The sequence below is a fragment of the Ochotona curzoniae genome, unplaced genomic scaffold, assembly GCF_017591425.1.
Source record: "Ochotona curzoniae isolate NIBS_2020 unplaced genomic scaffold, NIBS_Ocur_1.0 scaffold_4505, whole genome shotgun sequence".
Taxonomy (NCBI): Eukaryota; Metazoa; Chordata; class Mammalia; order Lagomorpha; family Ochotonidae; genus Ochotona; species Ochotona curzoniae.
The window spans coordinates 30,068,746-30,088,474 of record NW_024467118.1 but is presented as its reverse complement, the minus strand read 5'-3'; the positions used below and the strand labels follow the sequence as shown (position 1 = coordinate 30,088,474).

Sequence of the window (19,729 nt, the reverse complement as noted above, 5' to 3'; positions counted from 1 at the left end):
AAAATCTTAGACTAATGGCCTTGGGGGAGGTATTAGTACTGATGGTATTTGGAGGTGGCACTTTGGAAAGTGGTTTGGGTGAGGGTTATGATAAAAGATACTGGCAGCTTATTTCATGTGCTACCCTGTGCTACCCTGGGACTCTGCCAGTGAGAATGTCATTGTTAGGCGGCTAAACCTACAATGGAGGCCGCCAAAGTTAGCTTACCAGTCAGCTGCCTTAGGCATTTCATTATAGTGATAATATACTAATAGCATTGGCTTCCTAGGTATGGAAGGTTACCAGGAAAAATACAAGTTGCCCAATTAAACTTGAATTTCAGATTAAGCTTTTTTTTTTTTTAGTATAATTATATCAATATTGCATAGGACATTTATACTAAAAACTACGTATCTGAAATTCAGGATTTAATTGTACACCCTATATTTGTACTTGGCTAAATCTGGCAAACCCACCCTCCAGTCCCCACCTCTAGTAGGTCTTCAGTCTCTTTGGTTCCTACTTAACAGTTGAGTTTTATTCAGAACACCAGACCCATCTAAACGCAGTTTAAAATAAAGAAAAATGACACTGGGAACAAGAACCTGGTCTTGGCCTGGGGTACTTGTGCAATCCTAGGTAAGACACATGCAGACCCTCTGGCCTTGAGTTGTCTGGCCCCCACTGAGAGGCTCCCCCCATTGTGTCCCAGGGGCTTGGCTGTACAGAGAGGGACAGCCAGGCATCTGCCAAATATCAAGCATTCTGAGCGTCAGAGGCAGAGCTGCAAGGCTGTGAGCTTAAACCTGTCAGAGATCTTCCAGCTCTGCAGCTGTTGCTGGCCAGGGCACTTTGCGTGGTATACCATGCATCTCAAGTGCATCTCCAGCAGGCCCCTGGTGATGGCCATGCCTGCCGTCGGTCTGCAGACAACTGGGAGCGGCAGGGTTTGCTAAGCCTTGTGAGAGGAAGAGGCAGGCAGGCCTGACCGCCTCAAAGAATGCCCTTCTCTAAGGCTATAAAGGCAGCGCCAGCATCATCCGTCATCCCCACCATGGGCAAGCACTGAACTGCAACAGTTCATGGGAGGTGCATCTGCTGAGAGCTACCACAGCCACCACAGGGTAGGGGCAGGTTCCTCCACTAGAAGCTGCCTCAGCCTTGCATAGGGATGCCTCGTGCTTCCTATCTTACTGAACACATCTCGGTCAGCTCCAAGGGGCAAGGGTACAATTGTAAGGTCGGGAGAAGCAACATGGGAGTAGAACTACTCAGTTTGGGAACAGGAAGAGCTAGGTCTAAGCAAGGAACTCGGAAGCTATGATTTTATTTGAAATCCCAAGAATAAAGTGACCACAGGGAACCGCTGTTAATCACAGGATCACAGTTTTTTGCTTATGACATTTGGGTTTTGAGAGCTTATCTGATAAAGTGGAGTGCTGGCAGAAGCCAGACTTTCCATACTTGGGTAAAGAGCCAGCCCAACTCAGGCACTCAGCTGGAAGGGAAATAAAAGGCATTGGAACTGGCCAGCAGGATTTTGTGTGGATTCTTCTGGTCTCTGTTCCCGTATTCTGGGTTAAATTGTCAACCAGCATGAAACAATGGGAAAATTCTTGACCAGCAGAGTAAACCGGTGACACAGGCAGAAAATTCTCAAAATGCTGTACACAGGGCTCTGGCTCCACCCACCCTGAGGGCCCCCGAGGGAACGGGTCCCCAGGTAGGATGGCATCTTCGTTCCCTGAGACACAGCACACCTGCCTGTTGCCAGGCAGCATCCTCTCTCAGCCTGGTTGCGCTGCTTTGAAGTTAATAAAAACTGGAGTATAATATGCCCTTCATGTTGGAAGGAGGGACCAGCATGCCAAAGGCTGGGATGCATGTAGTATGTGGATTTACAGACTGTTGAGGGTGGCAGGGAGCTGCAAGGACGCTACGGCCTGGAAATAGGTTTGCACAGCGAGAGCTTTAATTGCAGTAGCCAGGACATGTGGTTCCACGCCCACAGGACACTCCCTTTGCGGGCAGGAGTGCAGAGAGCAGCCACTGGGCTGCAGGGTGAGCAGGTGTCAGACGCCAGTAGAGCACAGAGCTTGGGTAGGAGAAACCTTTTATTGGCACAGTCATTCCTTGTTAAACTGACAGGGCAAAGCAGTAATTTTTATCAAACAGTAAAAGCTGGTTTCTCCCACGCTAGTCTCACTGTGCTAGTTGATGTCAACAGAGACCAGCAGCAAATCCAGACCACTGGGATTTGTTTTTGTTCTGTTTTAAGCCATACCATTGGGAGATGATCTGTCAAACAAGTACAGCTCTTCCAACCCTTACCATCTGTTTGTTCACATGATCGGTGGAAGTACGCAAAAAAATAAAACTTCTATTAAAAAAGGACCATGCTGAGGACAAAGTCAGAGGGGGTTTCAGACACTGCAGAGCTTGCCAAGGTGCAGGGGTCCTGGGGGAAAGTGGCTTTTTGGGTGGGCTGCTGCCTCCCTCTCTCCTCCAAACGAGGTATGAATCCAAGAGGCCACTTGCTTGGTGGTGTTGTGCCGGAGGGGTAACAGTCGTTGTCAGGAATCCCAATACCAACAGGGCTCTGGATAGAGGAGGGGCAGAGGGTAGCAGCCAGAGCTGGGAGCAGCAGGGGTGACAAACAGCCTAATTTATGGGGGGCAACAGGGAAAGGGAATCCTGTGCTCACAATGGTGGCCCCCGGGCCTGTTGTGCCATGACCACCATCTGCCAAGCAGGCTGGAAGGGGGCCGGCCTCTGAAGCACCTCCGTGGAAGAGATGCTTTGACGGTGGCCACAAGCTGGGCCCAGTCCAGTCCTTCAAGTCCTGTCAAAAACCTCCTGTATCTTGTGTGGAAAGGCATTCCTACCCACCCCCAGCCCAACTCATCTCATCCCCAGCCCAACTGGATACAGCGAGGGGTGACTCCCCCAGGATCGGGGAGGGGGCTGGCCAGTCCGCCAGCCAATTAGATCTGTCGCCAGTACTGATCGGTGCGTGGGATTCCGGCCACCACTTCTGACTCGATGCCGCAGTGGTCTTGCCCTCGGAGGATTTTGAAGAAGCCTAGGGGAGAAGAAAAGGTGCTTTCATGGTGGGCCTGGGACCTGGACTCTCACCACAATGGGCATCCTCACCCCCCAAGACACCCAGGAGGAACCAGCCACCAAGCCTGCCCCAGACAGCAGGGTCTGTTCCATGATGCAGCCACCTGGCGCGTAGGGAGCCACATGCTCCCGGAAGCAAGGACCCAGCATGGCCAAGCAAACTGTACTCCCACCAAGTCCTGGTCACCAGCTCCCTGCCTTTGGGTGGAAGGAGGCTGCCACTCACCTTTGTCACCCCAGTCAGTGTTCCATGAATTTGCCACCAGCCAGTAGGGGACACCATCCTCCACGCCCCAGCCCAGGATGCGGATGGCATGGCCGCCCATGATGTCACCGGTCATGTGCTGGTACACCCCTGGGGAAGGCAATCAGCCCCATCACACCTGTGTCACCACCCTGCCTCCCCCAGCATCTGCTCTAGGAGACACAGGCTCCAGTGGGACCCAGAGACTCCCCACAAGGGGAGCACCCACCCCCTGACGTTCCCCACTGAAAGCAGGCTTCTGTGACCCAGGGTCATTGCTCGGCTGTAAGCATTCACTAGTAGAGTAAATGTCATCATGAAAACACTTCCCGACCATGCAGACCAAGGCCTTCTACAATGCAGGCCCCTCCTACTCGGGTCTGCCCAAGCAGATGCCTCGGGAGTGCCTCCCAGCGCTACCAAAAAGGAAACAGCTTCTGACCAGGCTACTGTGCCACTTTGGACATGATTCAAGACCTTTCTGTCTCTTCCCCCATACCAACCTCTCTTTCAAATAAATAAAAATAGGTTAAAAAGACAGACTTGGCATCTGGTGCCAGCTGGGCAGTGGGCAAGGCTGGGTCTGGCGCCAACCCCCCCAGATACTCCTTCCCCGCCCTTTGGCATGGAGCTTGGTGGCCCCCACCCTACATCACATGCACACACCTGACTTGTACATCAGGAAGTCTGAGTACACGGTGAAGGCGCCCTCCACGGGGCCGTTCTTATAGATCTCCGCCTTGATCTCGTTCTCGTCGCTGGCAACGCTGTATGAACTGTAGCCTAAGGAAGTAACCAGGCAAGGTGACCAGCTGTCACCCACTGATCTCCTGCCACCCAGTGGAGGGGAGGGACACAGGCTTCTCTGTAGTAGGCTTCCCTGAGGACAGGTACCCAGCAGGCCTGCGGGAAAGATCCTAGGGATGTCCCTGGGAGCTCCCATCCCTTCCAGCTCGCAAGCAGAAAGTAAGAAGTGTTCCTTGGCCTCTGGCCAGGCAGAGTCAACTGGCCGTCCTTCCTTCTTCTACCCCGTGGCTGCAAGAGGGGGCCAGCAGCCCTCTAGCCTGCTTACCGTAGTGCTTATCGTCCTTGTAGGATGGGGCATAGCCAGGCTCGCAGGTCTTGCTGCACCTGGGTGTGTCTCCCTCTCCCGTGCACGCGGGCCGGGTGCCATTGACATGGTGCTCGCATGGAGGGATGGAGTAGGGTTTGCAACCTAAGGCATCCAAGGACAACAGGAGAAGTCAGCCAACAGCCCTCACTGAGACAGAGCCCCACTCCAAGGCAAGGTGAAGCCAGGCCGAAGAGGCTGGGTCTTCTGTCTGTAGCAGCAGCACAACTGCCTGTGCCAGTGAGAGGGCTGGTATACGTCTACCCTGCCACGCAGCCGGGCCTGCGCCCTGAACTGGCATTATAACAGAGGAAGGAGTCAGCACAACTCAGAGCTTTTTCAGCCCTCCCTCAGGGCAGCCCAGGGCTCAGGGTGCACACTCACCAACGTGGGAGTCATAGAGGCCTCCGGACACCAGGCCTTTCTTGGTCCAGAAGTTCCAAGCTCCAGCGGGGTAGCCACCATTACAGCTACAATAAAAAAGTGGGGTGGAGCCTCAGGAAGATGGGACTCATGTCACACCACACTGACACTGGGCACCTTCCTTTTCTCTCGCTGCACCTTCCCAAGGTGAATGTTAGACGCCCTCTACAGCCCACCCCATCATCGGTGGGTTTCATATGGTGCAGCTTCAGTGACACATGACCCATCACAGTTGGAGAGTGTCCACGCCTTATGCACGCCCTGCCTGTCAGCTACTGGGTACTTAGTTCGGTGGTTAAGTCAACCACAATGGTGCAACAGTGACCTGCCTTCAAGTCACTCTTGCTTTACTTCTTAGTGGGCCAGTTTGGGTACAGCAAGAACGCCAAAACCTCTTTTCTTTACATGAAAAGGTGCAAAGTCTGAAATGGCACAGGTGTTGTCTGCTGTGCATGTGTGCACAGAGAGAGAAAGCATAATGGACCCGGCACAGGCAGCCACCAGGGGTCTTTAGCAAGTGCCTCACAGGTAAGAGGGAAGGGGAGCCCCAGATTTCAGAAAAGTCACCGGGGCTGCGGGTTCAGATTCCGCTGGTATGGGACAAGTGCTCATGTGTTCTACTTCCCCTTCCTGCCAGGTAATGTCCATCTGTAGCCACAGCTGGAGAGCCCAGGCCCTGGGAAGCCCTGCTGCCCAAGCGGAACTCAGCAAAGCAGCCAACAGGGGTTCTCATGAGGATGAAGACCAAACATGGGGTGTGCTACTTCCCCAAGGTTTAGGAGATCCAGCTTTGCCAGGAGGCTGGATTTTGGCCCCTGCTGGCCAAGGGCCTGCCTCCCAGCCCAGTATCCGTGTCTCAGCCACAACTGGCTTTAGATCTCAGGAATGTGCCCCACTCCAACACCCAAGTACCTCCAGGGAGGCAGACTCACCCATCCCCACACTGGCCGCCACAGCAGGTGAGCATGTCCTCAGCCGACACCTCCACGTTGACGTGTCCATTGGTGTGGATGCAGATCCGGTCTGAGATGGCTTCCACAGCCCCAAATGCCTGCAGAACAAGGTCCCTGGCATGAGGAGGCCGCCTCACTGGGTGGTAGGTGGCCCTCTCCAGCTGGAGGACTACAGACCTTCCAGGAATGGGGGAGCCAGGGGTGGGTGCTCTCTCTCTCTGTACACTGGGTGCTCAGCACCTGGACTCTAACTTGGCTTTTCCATAAGAACTACCCCACCCTGTGTCTGAGACATGTAGGGTTGGTTGGTTGGTTCTTCTTAAAGAAGCGCTCCAGTAAAGGCACAGAACCAGGGAGCAACGTGGGACAGGCAGGGCCCGGGGGGTGTGGAAAGCAGTGTTGGCAGGTGTGGGGAAGGGACTGAATGCAACTGGACCATGGGCTTACAAACAGCCATGAGGCTTCCACGGCCCTGCTCTGTAGCTCTTAATACAAGGAAGCAAATCCCAGACAGCATACTGAGGGTTAGAGCTACTAGTCATGGTTAGAGCTACTATGATGTGCTGAAGAGGTGAACCACAGGAAGGGACCCAGCTGCACAGCCAGCCTGCAGGTGCTTCTGCACAGCTGTGGTCACACCTCATCTGCATCATAGCTCCCGATAAAAACAATGCCTAAGATTGTTTGAATGGATGGAAGCAACAGCTCTGGAAAGTTGATATGGCTGGCTTTGTCACAGCTGGTCCTGCCCCCCAGTACCCCCTGCTCCAGGAAGCTCCAGACAGCTCCAGGCAGCTCCTGGCTACTCGATATCAGTGACTCACCCAGCAGGAGCCGCAGGAACCCTGGTCTCTGATCTCCTTGATGGTTGGGCAGTTAGGCCACTGTTCCCGGGCATCGAAGCTTTCAGGCAGTTGTATGTCATCAGCAAACTGAACTCTGGTTTATAAAAGGTGTTTCTCAGATATGCTCATCCCATAACTTAGTCCCACCACCCTACCCTGCAGGGTCTGCTCAGTTTAAGCAGCAGCTGACTAGCTGAGGCCAGTGCAGTGAATTAGTGGATAAAGCTATTGCCTGTGGTACCGGCATCCCCCATGAATGTTGGTTCAAGTCCTGGCTGTTATACTTCACAATCCAGCTCCTTGCTGATGCACCTGGGAGAGCAGTGGAGGATGGCCCATATGCCTAGGACCCTGTGCCCATGTGCAAGACCTGGAAGAAATGTCCTTCCTCGACCATCCCAATGCCAGCCACTGCGGCCATTTAGGGAGCAGACCAGCAGACTGAAGCTCTCTCTCATTCTTTCCTTCTTTTTTTTTTTTTTTTAAGGATTTATTTATTTTTATTGCAAAGTCAGATATACAGAGAGGAGGAGAGACAGAGAGGAAGATCTTCCATCCAGTGATTCACTCCTCAAGTGACTGCAATGTCCGGTACTGCACTGATCCAAAGCCAGGAGCCTGGAGCCTCTTCCAGGTATCCCACACAGGTACAGGGTCCCAAGACTTTGGGCTGTCCTGGACTGCTTTCCCAGGACACAAGCTGGGAGCTGGATGGGAAGTGGGGCTGCTGAGATTAGAACCAGTGCCCATATGGGATCCTGGTACATTCAAGGCGAGGACTTTAGCCGCTAGGCCATGGCACCAGGCCCTCTATAGCTCTGCCTTTCAAATAAATAAATCTTAAAATAAACAGAGAAGAGCTGGCTTGGCTGGGTTACACTTGCCCAGAAAGCAAATGAGGCACAAGATAGCATGAAGTCTGCATGGATTTTGTCCTTGGCATTTCACAAAACCTAATTATTTTGTTCAATGCGACCTGGCCTTTTGCTGGCTTCCTTCCAGAGCTACATCATGGTACAGCCACAGGGTGCAGACATAGGTTCCTGCTTCTCCTAGTCTCTCTCTCTCTCTCTCTCTCTCTCTCTGACATGCACACACTCCCACAGGTGTGCCCAGGCTCCTGACATCACTATCTTCACCACCATATAGATGGTGCAGTCCCAAAACTCAACTGCCCCAGCCTCAGGGAGACACCTGAGGCCTACTCAAGAGAGTATCTGTGGGAAATGTGCCCTAAAGAGTTTGTCAGAAAAGGAAAGCTTTAACGGCAGATCATGTGGCTTTTCTTAGCTCTCGCCTGGCAGAGTTCCTGCAGACCCAGCAGACCTGGACCAATGCCATCACACCTGGGGCCTGCCCCTGGTTCCGAGACCCCTGGGAGCAACCCAGCAGGAAACGCCAGTGCTTGATGACAGCCCCTCACCTCCTGTGACTCCGGCAGCCCTGTGGGGTCAGCGAGTCCCAGGAGCATTCTCTGTCCCCTCCTCCCCACCTGTCCAACAAACATCCACTGGCTTGGACAGGCGTGCTCACCCCACGACCAGACACTCACCTCCGGGGCAGCTTGGGCCCACCCAGGATGGTGCCGCACAGCTTCTTCAGGTAGCTCACCTCCACATTGTAGAAGTTGTGCCCGGCCTAGAAGATAATTGCCCTCCCCGTCAGCCACCAACAGACAGAGAGGGTGTCTGAGATGGGGGTGTCTGGAGGCTGCAAGCTAGGGGTGCATATCCAGCCCAGGAGAGCAAGGGAGCCAAGGCAGAGTGTAAGCAGACTGGGGAACAGCCACAGGAACCCACAGGCAGAGCATGATCCCCAGCATCCCCTCTGATGGCCACTGTCTGCAGCTAACCAGCCCTGAACTTGCTCCCCAGCCCTGAGCAGTGGCCAGTACTGATGAAGCACTGTGTGTCCTCTGAGAGGGCTTCACAGGTCTCCCTGGCAGTGAATGTTTCTGAAGTTCACTCACTCTCCTGTCCACCCGCCAAAGACCCACACACACATGCCCTCTAACACACACAGCATACAGGATGGGAAGGGCATGGTCCTGAGCTTTAACTGTCCAGGACAAATGGCCTGTGGCCAGTGTGGGGATCAGTGTGCAGAGCCACGGCCAGAGCAGCCCCCACGCACCTGCCACGTCGTGTTCTGCTTGTTGATGAAGTTGACCAGCTCATCCGACAGTGGGTGCAGATGGGAGTTGCTCCAGGCACTGGTGAGTGCCAGCAGGCAGTAGAGAGGGGCCAAGAGCCGCCACATCCTGCAAGTTGGATCCTCGATGACCCTGGGGAGGACAGGACAGCAAACATCAGTCTGTTTTTCCTTCACTGGTTTCCCATGCTCTGCTCACAGGGTGCCATCTAGGTAGACTCTCATCCCTGCTCTGTCCCCTCTCGTTTGCTCTTCAGCAAAGCCTGATGGGAGGGCAGCAAGCCCTCAAGGACCACAGATGTCCAAAGGGCTCCCGGCTGCGTCTCACAGTCTCACCCTGTGCCCAGAGTACACAGCCACGTGCGTGCCCTGTCTGGGCCAGGAGTGCCAGAGCCAGCCTATAATGCAGCTACAGGGAGACAAGGGCCCAGCTCCTCTGTTTTTCTTTTCTTTCTTTTTTTTTTTTTAAGCTGCAGGGACAAGCAGATCTGTGGAACAAAGCTTGAGACTTCAGCTGCATCAGAGATCTAAGAGACAGGTCTCTGCATGATTATGTCCTAAGCTGAAGACTAAAAGGATAGCAGAAACCAAACAGAAAAACTGTGACCCTGGAGCCCCATTCGCGACATAACACATGCAGGCCCAGGTGTGCCAGGCAAGGTGCCAGCCTGGGCGTGCAGCTCGTCTGGCCAGGGGTACCAGTCTTCAGTGTTCTACTCTGGATATTCTGGTTAGCCTAGGGTTCTGCTTCCAGCCTCCGAGATGAAGCTTCTGAAAAATCCTCACCCCCATGCCACAGTCCTTGACCTTCAACCGGCTCCTTGATTAAGAAACCAGCAAGTTGCAGCTTGATCCCATGATTCACCCTCTTGCACAAGTGGCAGGAACAAAGGCAAGAAGCCCTCCCTGGGGCCAGCACCTGGGGCCTCGTGAGCACCTGGCCCCAACCTGACGCAAGTGCCACATAAATGCTCTGCCTTGCACACATGGAGTCCTCATTGCAGGGAAAAATCTCAGCTTCACTGTGCCTTAGTTCATGCAGCCATTCATGTGGAAAGGCTGATGGGGGAGGAGCGCAGGATCGCTCGGGAAAAGGGGTTCTGATGGAAGCCCAGGCCTCCAGGGTAGCCAGCAGGCACCATGCACCATCAGGCAATGCTGGCCCAGGAGCCAGCCCACCAACATGACACACAGACACACAATGACGGGGTGGGAGGGCACACCCGGGCAAGGCCGCGGAGGAAGGTGTTGCCTGCACCACTGCTGTCCATTTAAGGTTTAGGGGAGGGGGGTGGGAAGTAAGGCTGAATCTTGACTCCTAAAAAAAGTGCCACCAACAAGATGACTCACACATGTTAAAAAAAATTTTTTTTTAATCAAAAGTTTTATGAAGAAAATCAATGCTCTATCAAAAGTGTAGTTTTATTTTAAGGAATGCCCAAGCCTGATATATACAATACGGCCTTCAAGGGGAGATATCTGATGATGTGAAAAAGTCTAAAGAGACAAACAAAAAACAAAACAAAAACCTAAACAAAACAAAGAACAAAAAAAGTTTTAGAAACAAATACCAACAAATAAGTAAGACTTTGTTTCCTTGATCTACCAAAGGCTGCTGGGAATCAAAAACTAAAGTGGGCATGACATCTAGCAGCAAAAATGCCTGAGCCCTGGATCAGAGCCTGGCCTGGGGTCCCAGCTTCCTGCCAGTGCAGATGGCTCAAAGCTGCGATCCTGCCACCCAGGGGGGAAACCTGGACGGAGTTTCTAGTGCCCAGCTGCTGTGCTTATTTGGGGAAGTGAACCAGCAGATGGGGATTCTCCGTCAATCTGTCTCTTCCCCTCTTAAAAAGTAGTAACATGGGAATAGCATTGTGGTGAGCTTGGCTCAGCTGCCACCTGCTATGCCAATACCCCGTGTGAGTGCCAGTGCCAGTGCCAGCCTATGTGCTTGACTTCCCAATTTAACTCTCTGTTAACGAGACTGGGAAGACAGCAGGCAGGCACTTGGGCCTCTGCCACCCATGTGGGAGACCAGTGTGGAGTTCCAGGCTCCTGGTTACAGCCTGGCCCAGCCCTGATTATTGTATCCATTTGGGGAGTGAACCAGCAGATGGAAGATCTCTGTCTCGCCCTCTCTCTAGAACTCTGCCCTTCAAATAAATTTGTAAATGTAACAAAAAAAATTTTCAGAAAAACAGAAGCAGTATGATAATAGAAAAAAAAAGATACAGAGTGGCTTTATAGAAAAACTACAAATGGCCATGTATATATACAAATATCCAGCCTCAGAGGCATCCAGATAAAATCAAGATGTTCATTACAGATCAGACAGGGAAAGGCTGAGCAGGTTTCTCACTAATAACGGGTACCTAGGGGCGGGGCCCGCCATGTCGGGGACACCTTCTGCACTGCTTCAATATTAGTGCATGTGCTGCCAAGGTGAGCGCCTGCGATTTCTTCTGATCCTTAAATCTGCTGGCTCCGGCTCCCAGCAACTGAACCTTTAAAAAGTTCACCTGATGTTTATATCAACTCCTAAAGGCATAGATACCATTACAGGATTTTCACAAAGTAGTTCTGGCTTGTAGTAGCAAAACACCAGAGACAAAGCCTAATAACCAAATAACATGACTTACAGTAAGTAATCAAACAAAGTACAAAGTACAAAGTAGCCACTGAAGAACCATGCTGGCTGAGTGGTTCCATCACAGATAGAATAAAACGCCCACACCAAACTGGAAGTGCAGAGGATTAATCTGAGTCTGTTACGCAGTGTGCACAGGTGGATGCATCCTTGTTACCGAATCCAAAATAACACAGGAAGGCTGCAAGAGTAGTAAGGAACTGTGGGAGGGAGACTTGTCACCACACTCCCTTCCAGTCCCAGGGCTCAACAACTGACTCCAGTTTCCTGCTGGTCATGGCTAAGGTACTCGGGTCCTTGCCACCCACAAGGGGCCCCTGGATTGAGCTCCTGTCTCCTAGTTCCAGCCACTGCAGGCATGGGGAGGGGAGGTGATGAACTAGTGGATAATGGGAGACCTGCCTGCCTCTTAAGTAAGTTTTTTAAAAATGCAAGAAACTGGGCCTGGCGCAGTAGCCTAGTGGCTAAAGTCCTCACTTTGAATGCATGCTCTGGGATCCCATATGGGCACTGGTTCTAATCCTGGTGGCCCTGCTTCCCATCCAGCTCCCTGCTTGTGGCCTGGGAAAGCAGTCCAGGACGGCCCAAAGCCTTGGGACCCTGCACCTGTGTGGGAGACCTGGAAGAGGCTCCAGGATCCTGGCTTTGGATCAATGTAGCTCTGGCTGTTTCGGCTGCTTGGGGAGTGAATCAAAGGATGGAAGATTTCCCTCTCTGTATATCTGACTTTCCAATAAATAAAATAAATCTTTTTTTAAAATGCAAGAAACTTGTTCTTGCATTTTCAAGTTTCATTTCTTTTAGGAAGAATGGTGGGACTGCTTTCAAGACCTCAGACCACGGAACCAACAGACATCTGCTTGCCACACGTGTTCTCAGCGACTTCCGAGGCTGCTTCCTGGCAACTCTGGGTTCACGCACTTCACCTCGTGTTTCCAGTGACTCACAGGGACTGAATGTCACATGACCATGTGTCAGCCACCCACACAGCCTACAAGCTGTTAGGTAAACGGGTTGCTGGGCACCCAGGCATAGCAGGCTGGTTCTCTTCTTCTCGGTGGCACCCTCTGACTTATATGTGACACTTTAACCCTTCTGCGAGACGGGAGAGGCAGGTGCAAGAACACCATCATCGGGGTATCCACTTCCTGCAGGTGGAGTTGGGCACAGAGGGCTGCCACCCATGGGTTTCCGGCCAGGGAGGCCCGTGGGACCTGGCTGGGTCCTCAGAGAAGCCCCCCACAAGGCAGAATGCTGCACACAGCATGTCAAAGGAGAGTCAGGCTCCAGGGCTTGGAGGAGGGACGAGCCCTGCCTGTGGGTCCTCATCTCTGCCACTTGTTCACTGCTCTTCACTAAACCTCAGCTTTCCCCATCCCCCTCTGCCTGTGAAACAACAAACAGCCACTGCGTCTCTGGGAGGAAGTCAAGAATGAACTGAGGGTGAACAAAAGCTCCTGGCCTGGGGCCTAGTGAGAATGTAATGAAAGCACCTTTGCTGCCCTCCTTTTTCTTCTCTTCCTTCCAATTCTAGCCTAGGCCAAGTAATTCCCTTCACTCCAAACTAACTGAAAATAACTCCAGGACCCAGCACAACGGCTCATTTGGCTGATCCTCCCCATATAAGCACAGACATCCCATATGGGCACTGGTTTATGTCCTGGTTGGTCCACTTCCCATCCAGCTCCCTGCTTGTAGCCTGGGAAAGCAGTCGAGGATGGTCCAAAGCCTTCCTACACCCATGAGGGAGACCTGGAAGAAACTCCTGGCTCCTGGCTTTAGCTGTAGGTACTGCAGCCATCTGGAGAGTGAACCAGAGGATGGAAGATCTTTCTGTCTCTCCTTCTCTCTCTCTCTATAAATCTGCCTTTCCAATAAAAATTTTTTTTAAATGAATGAAAGAAAAAATACTTCCAACATCACAAAAGTTTGCATTGAAACAGAATCACACCTAATTTGCAGGTTCAGTGCCCTAAAGGGCATCCTTGGTACTTTAAGGGTCTCCGAGATTATAGAGATCCCCCAAAACATGAAGCCAGGTGTCCCTTTGCATGTCACACCAGTGAGCACCTGTCACACTGGACATGGGCAAAGGGTGAGAAGGCCATGCTCTTAACAAGCCACGCCTGGGCACCCCAGGCCTGAGCACAGAACCATGCCCGACCGTCTCTTCCCCTTGGTGAAGCAAACACTCCCCTTGATTTCTCAATCCCATGATTTTCTGTTTTCTAATCCTAGGAAAGGAAGAACAGAAAGTACTGATCTCATGAGGAAAGGGGAAGGGGCCCAGGAAGAGGGAGAACAGCTGGGAAGTCAGCAGATCCCTTTCTCCGGAAGTGGCCCGGGTGGGGACAACAGCTAGGAGCAGATGCTACTTGCGGTGCTCAGGCCCGGCTGAGCTCTGGGGCAGACATGGCTGCCACCACACCACTCTGCCCGTTCCCTAAGCCAATCCCAGGCAAAAATGCACATGCGCTTCTCACGTCTTTCCTTTTCAAACCCATGCACAGCACTCAGAGGCCACTGTGTGCCACAGAAGGCATGTATAATGTTGTCATTGCCTGGATCACCTTCTGCTCGTGCCAAGTTGCAGCAGGAATGATGTACTGGTACCCTTTAAAGAGTTGCCCAGTGGCCAGCGCTGTGACACAGACCGTCGTCAAGCCACCGCCTGGGATGGCTGCATCCCAGATCAGGGTGCTGGTTCTAGTCCTGCCTCCTCTGCTTTGGATCCAGCTTCCTGCTAATACAACCTGGGAGATGGCCAGGGTGTCTGGGCCCCCGCAAGCCTATGGCAGCCCTGGAAGACGTTTATGGTTCCTGGCTTTGCACTGTCCCAGCCCAGACTGTTGTGGCCATTTGAAGGAGTAAACCAGTGGATGGAAGTTTCTCTCCCTCTGTTGTTCCACCTTTCAATTAGAAGGAAGCAACTGAGTATTTTTTAAAAAGTGAGTGAACATCTAATGACACAGTGTAGTGGCCAGTGGCAGAAGTGGAAATAGTGCTGGCTTCTTCTACAGTCCACTCTCAACAATGAAGAAAAATCAAGTGCCCGTGTCTTCCCAGCTACCTCCATGACACAGCTGCTTACAGATCTGTCCTAGATTAGGAGGATGGTGAAGGTGGGAGGGCAGGGAGGCCTGGGCAGGCCCTGGCCTGAGAATCCTTAAAGCTTTTTTCTTCTCTATAAAAGCCTTGGGCCTTTGCCTCTCATCAGAGACAGTGGTTTTTGAGTGTGGACCACTTGAGCACATCTCCAGCCAAGGCCCTGCAGCTCTGCCTTCCTGCTGTGGCCTAGCTAGACACAGGCGGCGCCATGGCAGGTGTGAGCGTGATGACCTATGCTCGGAACAGACCTGAGGCTGAATCACAGCCTTGATGTGGTTTCTCAGTTTAGGTTGCTGCTCCTCGTGATATTTAACACCTTTTTACTTGACACTGTTTAAGCATAAAACCCAAAAAAGTGCATCCAGGCTCAGCTCCATCCATCTCCTTAGGAACAGACACCCACCAGCTGCCTAGCTCTCCCCTGAAGTTGGGCTCCACTGTAGCCAATTTGTGTGTGACCCACAGCAGTCAGGGGGCAGTTGGCAGGCTGCTGGCCAGCCCTGGAGCCAGGAGAAGCTACTAAAAGACCCCAACCAGCTGAGTCACCTGAGCCCTTAAGCCCATTCACGGGCACTGCCCCTGCTGCCCACCTGTCAATCACCTATGCCAAATAAGTCACTCCTGTGCACCAGGTGTACAGGGTCAGCCTACTCAGGCTACTCCCCTGCATGCCTAGGGAATGTCTCACTATTATAACACCCATGCTTGCAATCCAGCGCAGTAAACCCCATGCTCCACGCATCAAAGAAAATGAGGCCCACAGCCTCAGATACCATGAGAGCTCCCAGCAGTTCAAAATGTGTTTATTGTTGGTGGCACAATGCTCCAGAAAGTTCTGGATGCTTCTGTTCACCAGCTCTGCTCTCTCCAGCTCTGTTACCCACTTAATGAGATGCACATCTCTGATTCTAAAGTGGGCATTCTGCCTAGATACTGAAGGATGCCGGATCTACTTCACACAAAAGCTTCAGATCCTTTGAGAGTTGAAGGAGATTAGTGTTCCTGGCTTCTCCGGCCTGTATAGCATCCAGGCGCCCTAATTGGATTGTAGGCTGGATTACTTTGCCACCAGCCGTTTGATGGCAAGGCATGGAAATGCTCCATACCTCCAGCACTTCCAGCTCTGCACTGCTTCCCTCTCTGAGCTCTGGGGAGTAGGGTGGTGCTAGAATGCGGAGGGAGATGCACCCCAGGAACCCTCCGCATCTGGGAGAGGGGGATCCACATCTCCCCAGTGTATGACAGATGGCACCTGCTGCCCAAGGGTTTTTTATTTACTGTACTGTGACTAACCAAACAAGTCACATTTCCAGCACCACAGGGTTAAGTGAGTAGAGTAGCAGAACAGGGAGCGGCCCGGACCCTACCAGCCTCTGTGGGAACACCCTGCTGATCCCCAGGCGCGGTGCAAGGTCTGCTGACTGTCTGGGCACTACAGTGCCTTTCTCCTCCACCCACGCTAGCTGCTAACATCAGACTATCTTGACCAGACCAAAGGAGTTACTGGCCTGGTCATTACAGATAACACGGTCAAGGCTACAAGCCACACATCCTCCCCAGCACCTGCCACGTTTACATTAACACCAGGACCTTGGCATTTGTGTAAGGGTTCCATTTTTCAGGTGAGGAAAATGGACACTGGGGTGTCCCTTAGAAGAAACTGCTAGCCATCAGGTGATCAAATTCTAGCCAGTGCTATGGCATAGCAGGACTCCACCTCTAGTTCTGGAATCGCACATGGGCACCAATGCAAGTCCCAGCTGCTCTGCTTCCCATGCAGCTCCCTGCTAATGTGCTAATGTACAGCAGAAGACAGTCCAAGTCCTTGGGCCCCTGTACCCATGTGGGACAGCCAAAAGAAACTCCAGGCTCCTGGCTTTGGACCAGCTTAGCTACATCTGTTGCAACCCGCTGGGAAGGAAACCAGCAGATCTCTCTCTGTGTCTGTTCTTCTCTCTCTCTCCCTCCCTAAATATTAAACAAATGCTATCTATCACTGACCAACCACAAGAACAGGAAAAATTTTCACTTACATCAGTGTTTTCCCAGGGCAGAGAATTAAATGTAAAATTCTGGTGCCAGGCACTGTAACAGTGACACCATTTCAAACCCACCAGATTGGCAAAAATTAAAATCTGGTCATATTAAGTGTTATTAAAGATGAGGAACTAGAACTTTCCACACTGCTGGGGTACAAGACGATACATGGGTACTGGATAACACTCTAGCAGCATGTAGTCATGGAAGACACCCCTGCCCTGTGGTCTGGCACTAAACTCCACTTCTTTTGTCCCAATTCTTTTAAGTGTCTGAGAGATACAAGGATATCTACCATAGCACACAGTAGCAGTAAAAAGCAGAAATCGTTGCACTGTCCCTAAGCATACTGTACATTTAAGAAGGAAAGAAATCTCACAAACGAGTGAAAGAGTATGCATGCCATATCGCTGAAGATACATGATGCTTCTGGATTGAAACAGAGTGGCAAAAGGACCCAAACATCACAGGAGACCTGGGGAGGAGGAGCAGGCAGGTGATACAGCGTCCCTGAGCAACAGACACAGGGACAGCAACTGACACAGCAGGACAGAGAACAGAACCCTGCTGCCTCAGTCTGGGACTCCCCAGACAACCCTGTGATGGGAGGTCCCACGTCTGCAAGGGAGGGGAAGGAAAAACAAGAGTACTGGTTCAAACTCAGTGAGTCCTAGGGTCTAGCCCCGGACTCACATCCCACATGAACCCGGGAGGAATACCAATACAACACCCACACGAGAACACCACACACAAGCTTCGCCTCCCACACATCCTGGAACCTCAGCAGGTGCAGACAGCTGACTGCACCCCAATATTCAGTAAGTAAATACACCCCCAGAGACTCTCCCCTCAGCATCCTCCCTTCCTGAGAATTCTGAGCAAGGGGAAAGCTCTCATTTCATGTAGTTTCAATGCTTTCCTTAGGCCTGAACACCAAAAGCAAGCAGGCAGCAGACTCCTGACACGGTCTCCAGATAACTCCCAGGCCCAGGGGTGGTGGGGAGGAGAAAAGAAAACAGCTGTCTGCAGCCAGGGTCCCAGCCTGAGTTGCTGAGTCAGCACCACAGGGGCCATTCCAACTTGCAGCTGAAGGGTTTCCACATCATCTCCGCCCCTCACCTGACCAGTCCAGACACCCATGTGACCTGAGCCACTGTGGAAGGCAGCTGTGGCTCCATCCAGCCCAGGGTCACAGATGCAGCCACAGGACCGGCCAGCACCCCTGAGTCACGACCTCCAGTTGTGGTCACTTCTTGGTAGGGCACCTTCAACTTTCAGGGGCAACATCACAGCTTGCGCGGCCCTGCTACTTCCTGCCATAGAACTCCAGGGCCCGAGGTTCTCCATCAGCAGGGCAACGCAACAGGCCTTCCCTCGGGAACGGATGATATGCGGAAGGAGTGGCCTTTCCCTGGCCAGCTAACCGCCCCTCACCCATGTCTGTGCCTCATCACTCACTTCTCCCTCTGTCTACACAGCCAGGGCAGACTCACTCAGGCCAGGCTCCACCAGTGACAACCACCTGGAGTCAGTTTTTCCCTAGACACCAAGCAGAGGTGCTAGGCGCCCTCTGCACCCGGCAATCAGTGGGGGTGGGGTGGGGTGTCTCTCCAAGGTTAGATGGAGACAAATGTGGCCTGAGCCATAGTCTGGGACTTCACTCCAGCACTTAGTGAAGGGGGTGACCTGACTTGGGGAAGGGGTGATCTACGCCTGCTAAGCCCAGTTCAATTCACCAACCCTGGTCTGTCTGCCAACTGGGCCAGCAACTGCTGCTGCCCCAGTGCCAAATCCTTCTCCCCAGGGGCGGGAACTGCGGAGGAAGTGATGCCCCAGGGAGTCGCCCAGCTCCCCTGGTCCCATGGCACCCAAGGCCGGCTTGGGTACTGCCTGGCTTCCACCTTCCCCACCCCGGTGCGGGCATGGCCCTGCTCCTGCCACAGCCCAAGCACAAGAGGGGCGCCCCAAGTCCAAGCCAGCCTTCTCTCCTCCGCGCAGCTTCTCTTCCTGTTTACGTATCTCATTACTCCGGTTCCACACCAGCCACCCAGTTTCAGGTTCCTGCTTTCAAATGGAATTGAATGTAGAAAGATGCGCGAAAGATGCGCCCCGGCAAACCTTGCAGAATGATGGTGGCGGGGAAACAGGGCAGAAGAGACGAACCAAATCCACAATGAGGGCAAGAGAGATTATTAGCTCAGCTCTGGGTCCTCGAGAACCCAAACACAAGCCTCCAGCTGGCAGGACAATCCAGGCCAAACTCTGCCCGGGGCATTCCCCACCCCCATCTCCTACGTCACTGTGCCTGGGCCGGTCCCTGAACGTGGGCCGAGCAGGCCGGGGTCGCCGAGCCCAGTGATGGCGCTAAGGCAGCTAGGCGAGCCGCCTGAGCCACCCTGGCTCGCCCCGCAGCGACGGGTGCACGGGAGGCCCCTCTTTCCCCGACCGAGAACGTCCGCCTTCTCCCCCACGCAGCGGCGGAGATCACCCGACCCGCGCGCCCACAGTCCCCACTCACCTAGCGCAGTCGGGAGAGCCTGGCTTGCAGCCTCTTCGCACGCACGCCGCCGGTGCCGAGCAGCCGCCGTAGCCCCGCCGCCCGCCCCGCGCCCTTTTACCCGGCCGGCCCCGCCCGCCCGACGCCCGGCTGACTCGCCACGTGACGCCCGCTCCGCCTCGCCTGGCCTGCGGGCCCTGCACCCCCGCCCGGGCTCCTGCCCCGCCTGAATCCCGGAGGCGGCGACCATCCAGGCGGGTTTGATGGGACCAGGAGGAGGGGGAGATGGGCCTGTGTCGCCGCAGAAACCTGCCCCGGGGTCCTTTGCTGCAGGCCACAGAGCTTGCCAAGCTGCTGGGTGCTTGCGTGGGAAGGGAGTGGCTGTGGCTTATTTTAGTAATTCACAAAACAGGGCTGAGGTTGGCGGTTCCGGGACAGCCAACCTCTGAAGGTTAGCATTCTGAGAAAGAACAAGGCATCCCAGATGCGGTGCTTCTGTGTGCTGAGTACTTTGAATCGAAGGAAAGGGCTTATAGGCAAGAGCTTTTGACCCTTCTCCCCCAACGCGGACACAGAAGCAAGAATTTCTGTTCCCCAAGCGCTAATGAGT

General features: G+C 53.2%; 1 protein-coding gene across 3 annotated transcripts; it reads right to left on the bottom strand.

Annotated features, from left to right (window-relative positions):
- Positions 1–1,930: 1,930 nt before the first annotated feature.
- Positions 1,931–19,231, bottom strand: CTSB (cathepsin B). 3 transcript variants are annotated; one of them, XM_040966430.1, is made up of 10 exons: positions 19,141–19,231; positions 8,813–8,963; positions 8,232–8,317; positions 6,659–6,773; positions 5,814–5,932; positions 4,843–4,928; positions 4,420–4,563; positions 4,014–4,130; positions 3,330–3,458; positions 1,931–3,062 (listed from the first exon to the last, which is right to left on the bottom strand). In XM_040966430.1, exons 2-10 carry the CDS (start codon positions 8,936–8,938, stop codon positions 2,965–2,967), a joined length of 1,020 nt encoding a protein of 339 aa, XP_040822364.1. In that variant the 5' UTR covers positions 8,939–8,963; positions 19,141–19,231; the 3' UTR covers positions 1,931–2,964. The 3 variants fall into 3 exon arrangements, with proteins under 3 accessions (XP_040822364.1, XP_040822365.1, XP_040822366.1); XM_040966431.1 differs by lacking the exon at positions 19,141–19,231 and adding an exon at positions 18,741–18,862; XM_040966432.1 differs by lacking the exons at positions 5,814–5,932; positions 8,232–8,317; positions 8,813–8,963; positions 19,141–19,231 and having other exon boundaries at positions 6,659–6,732.
- Positions 19,232–19,729: the final 498 nt, after the last annotated feature.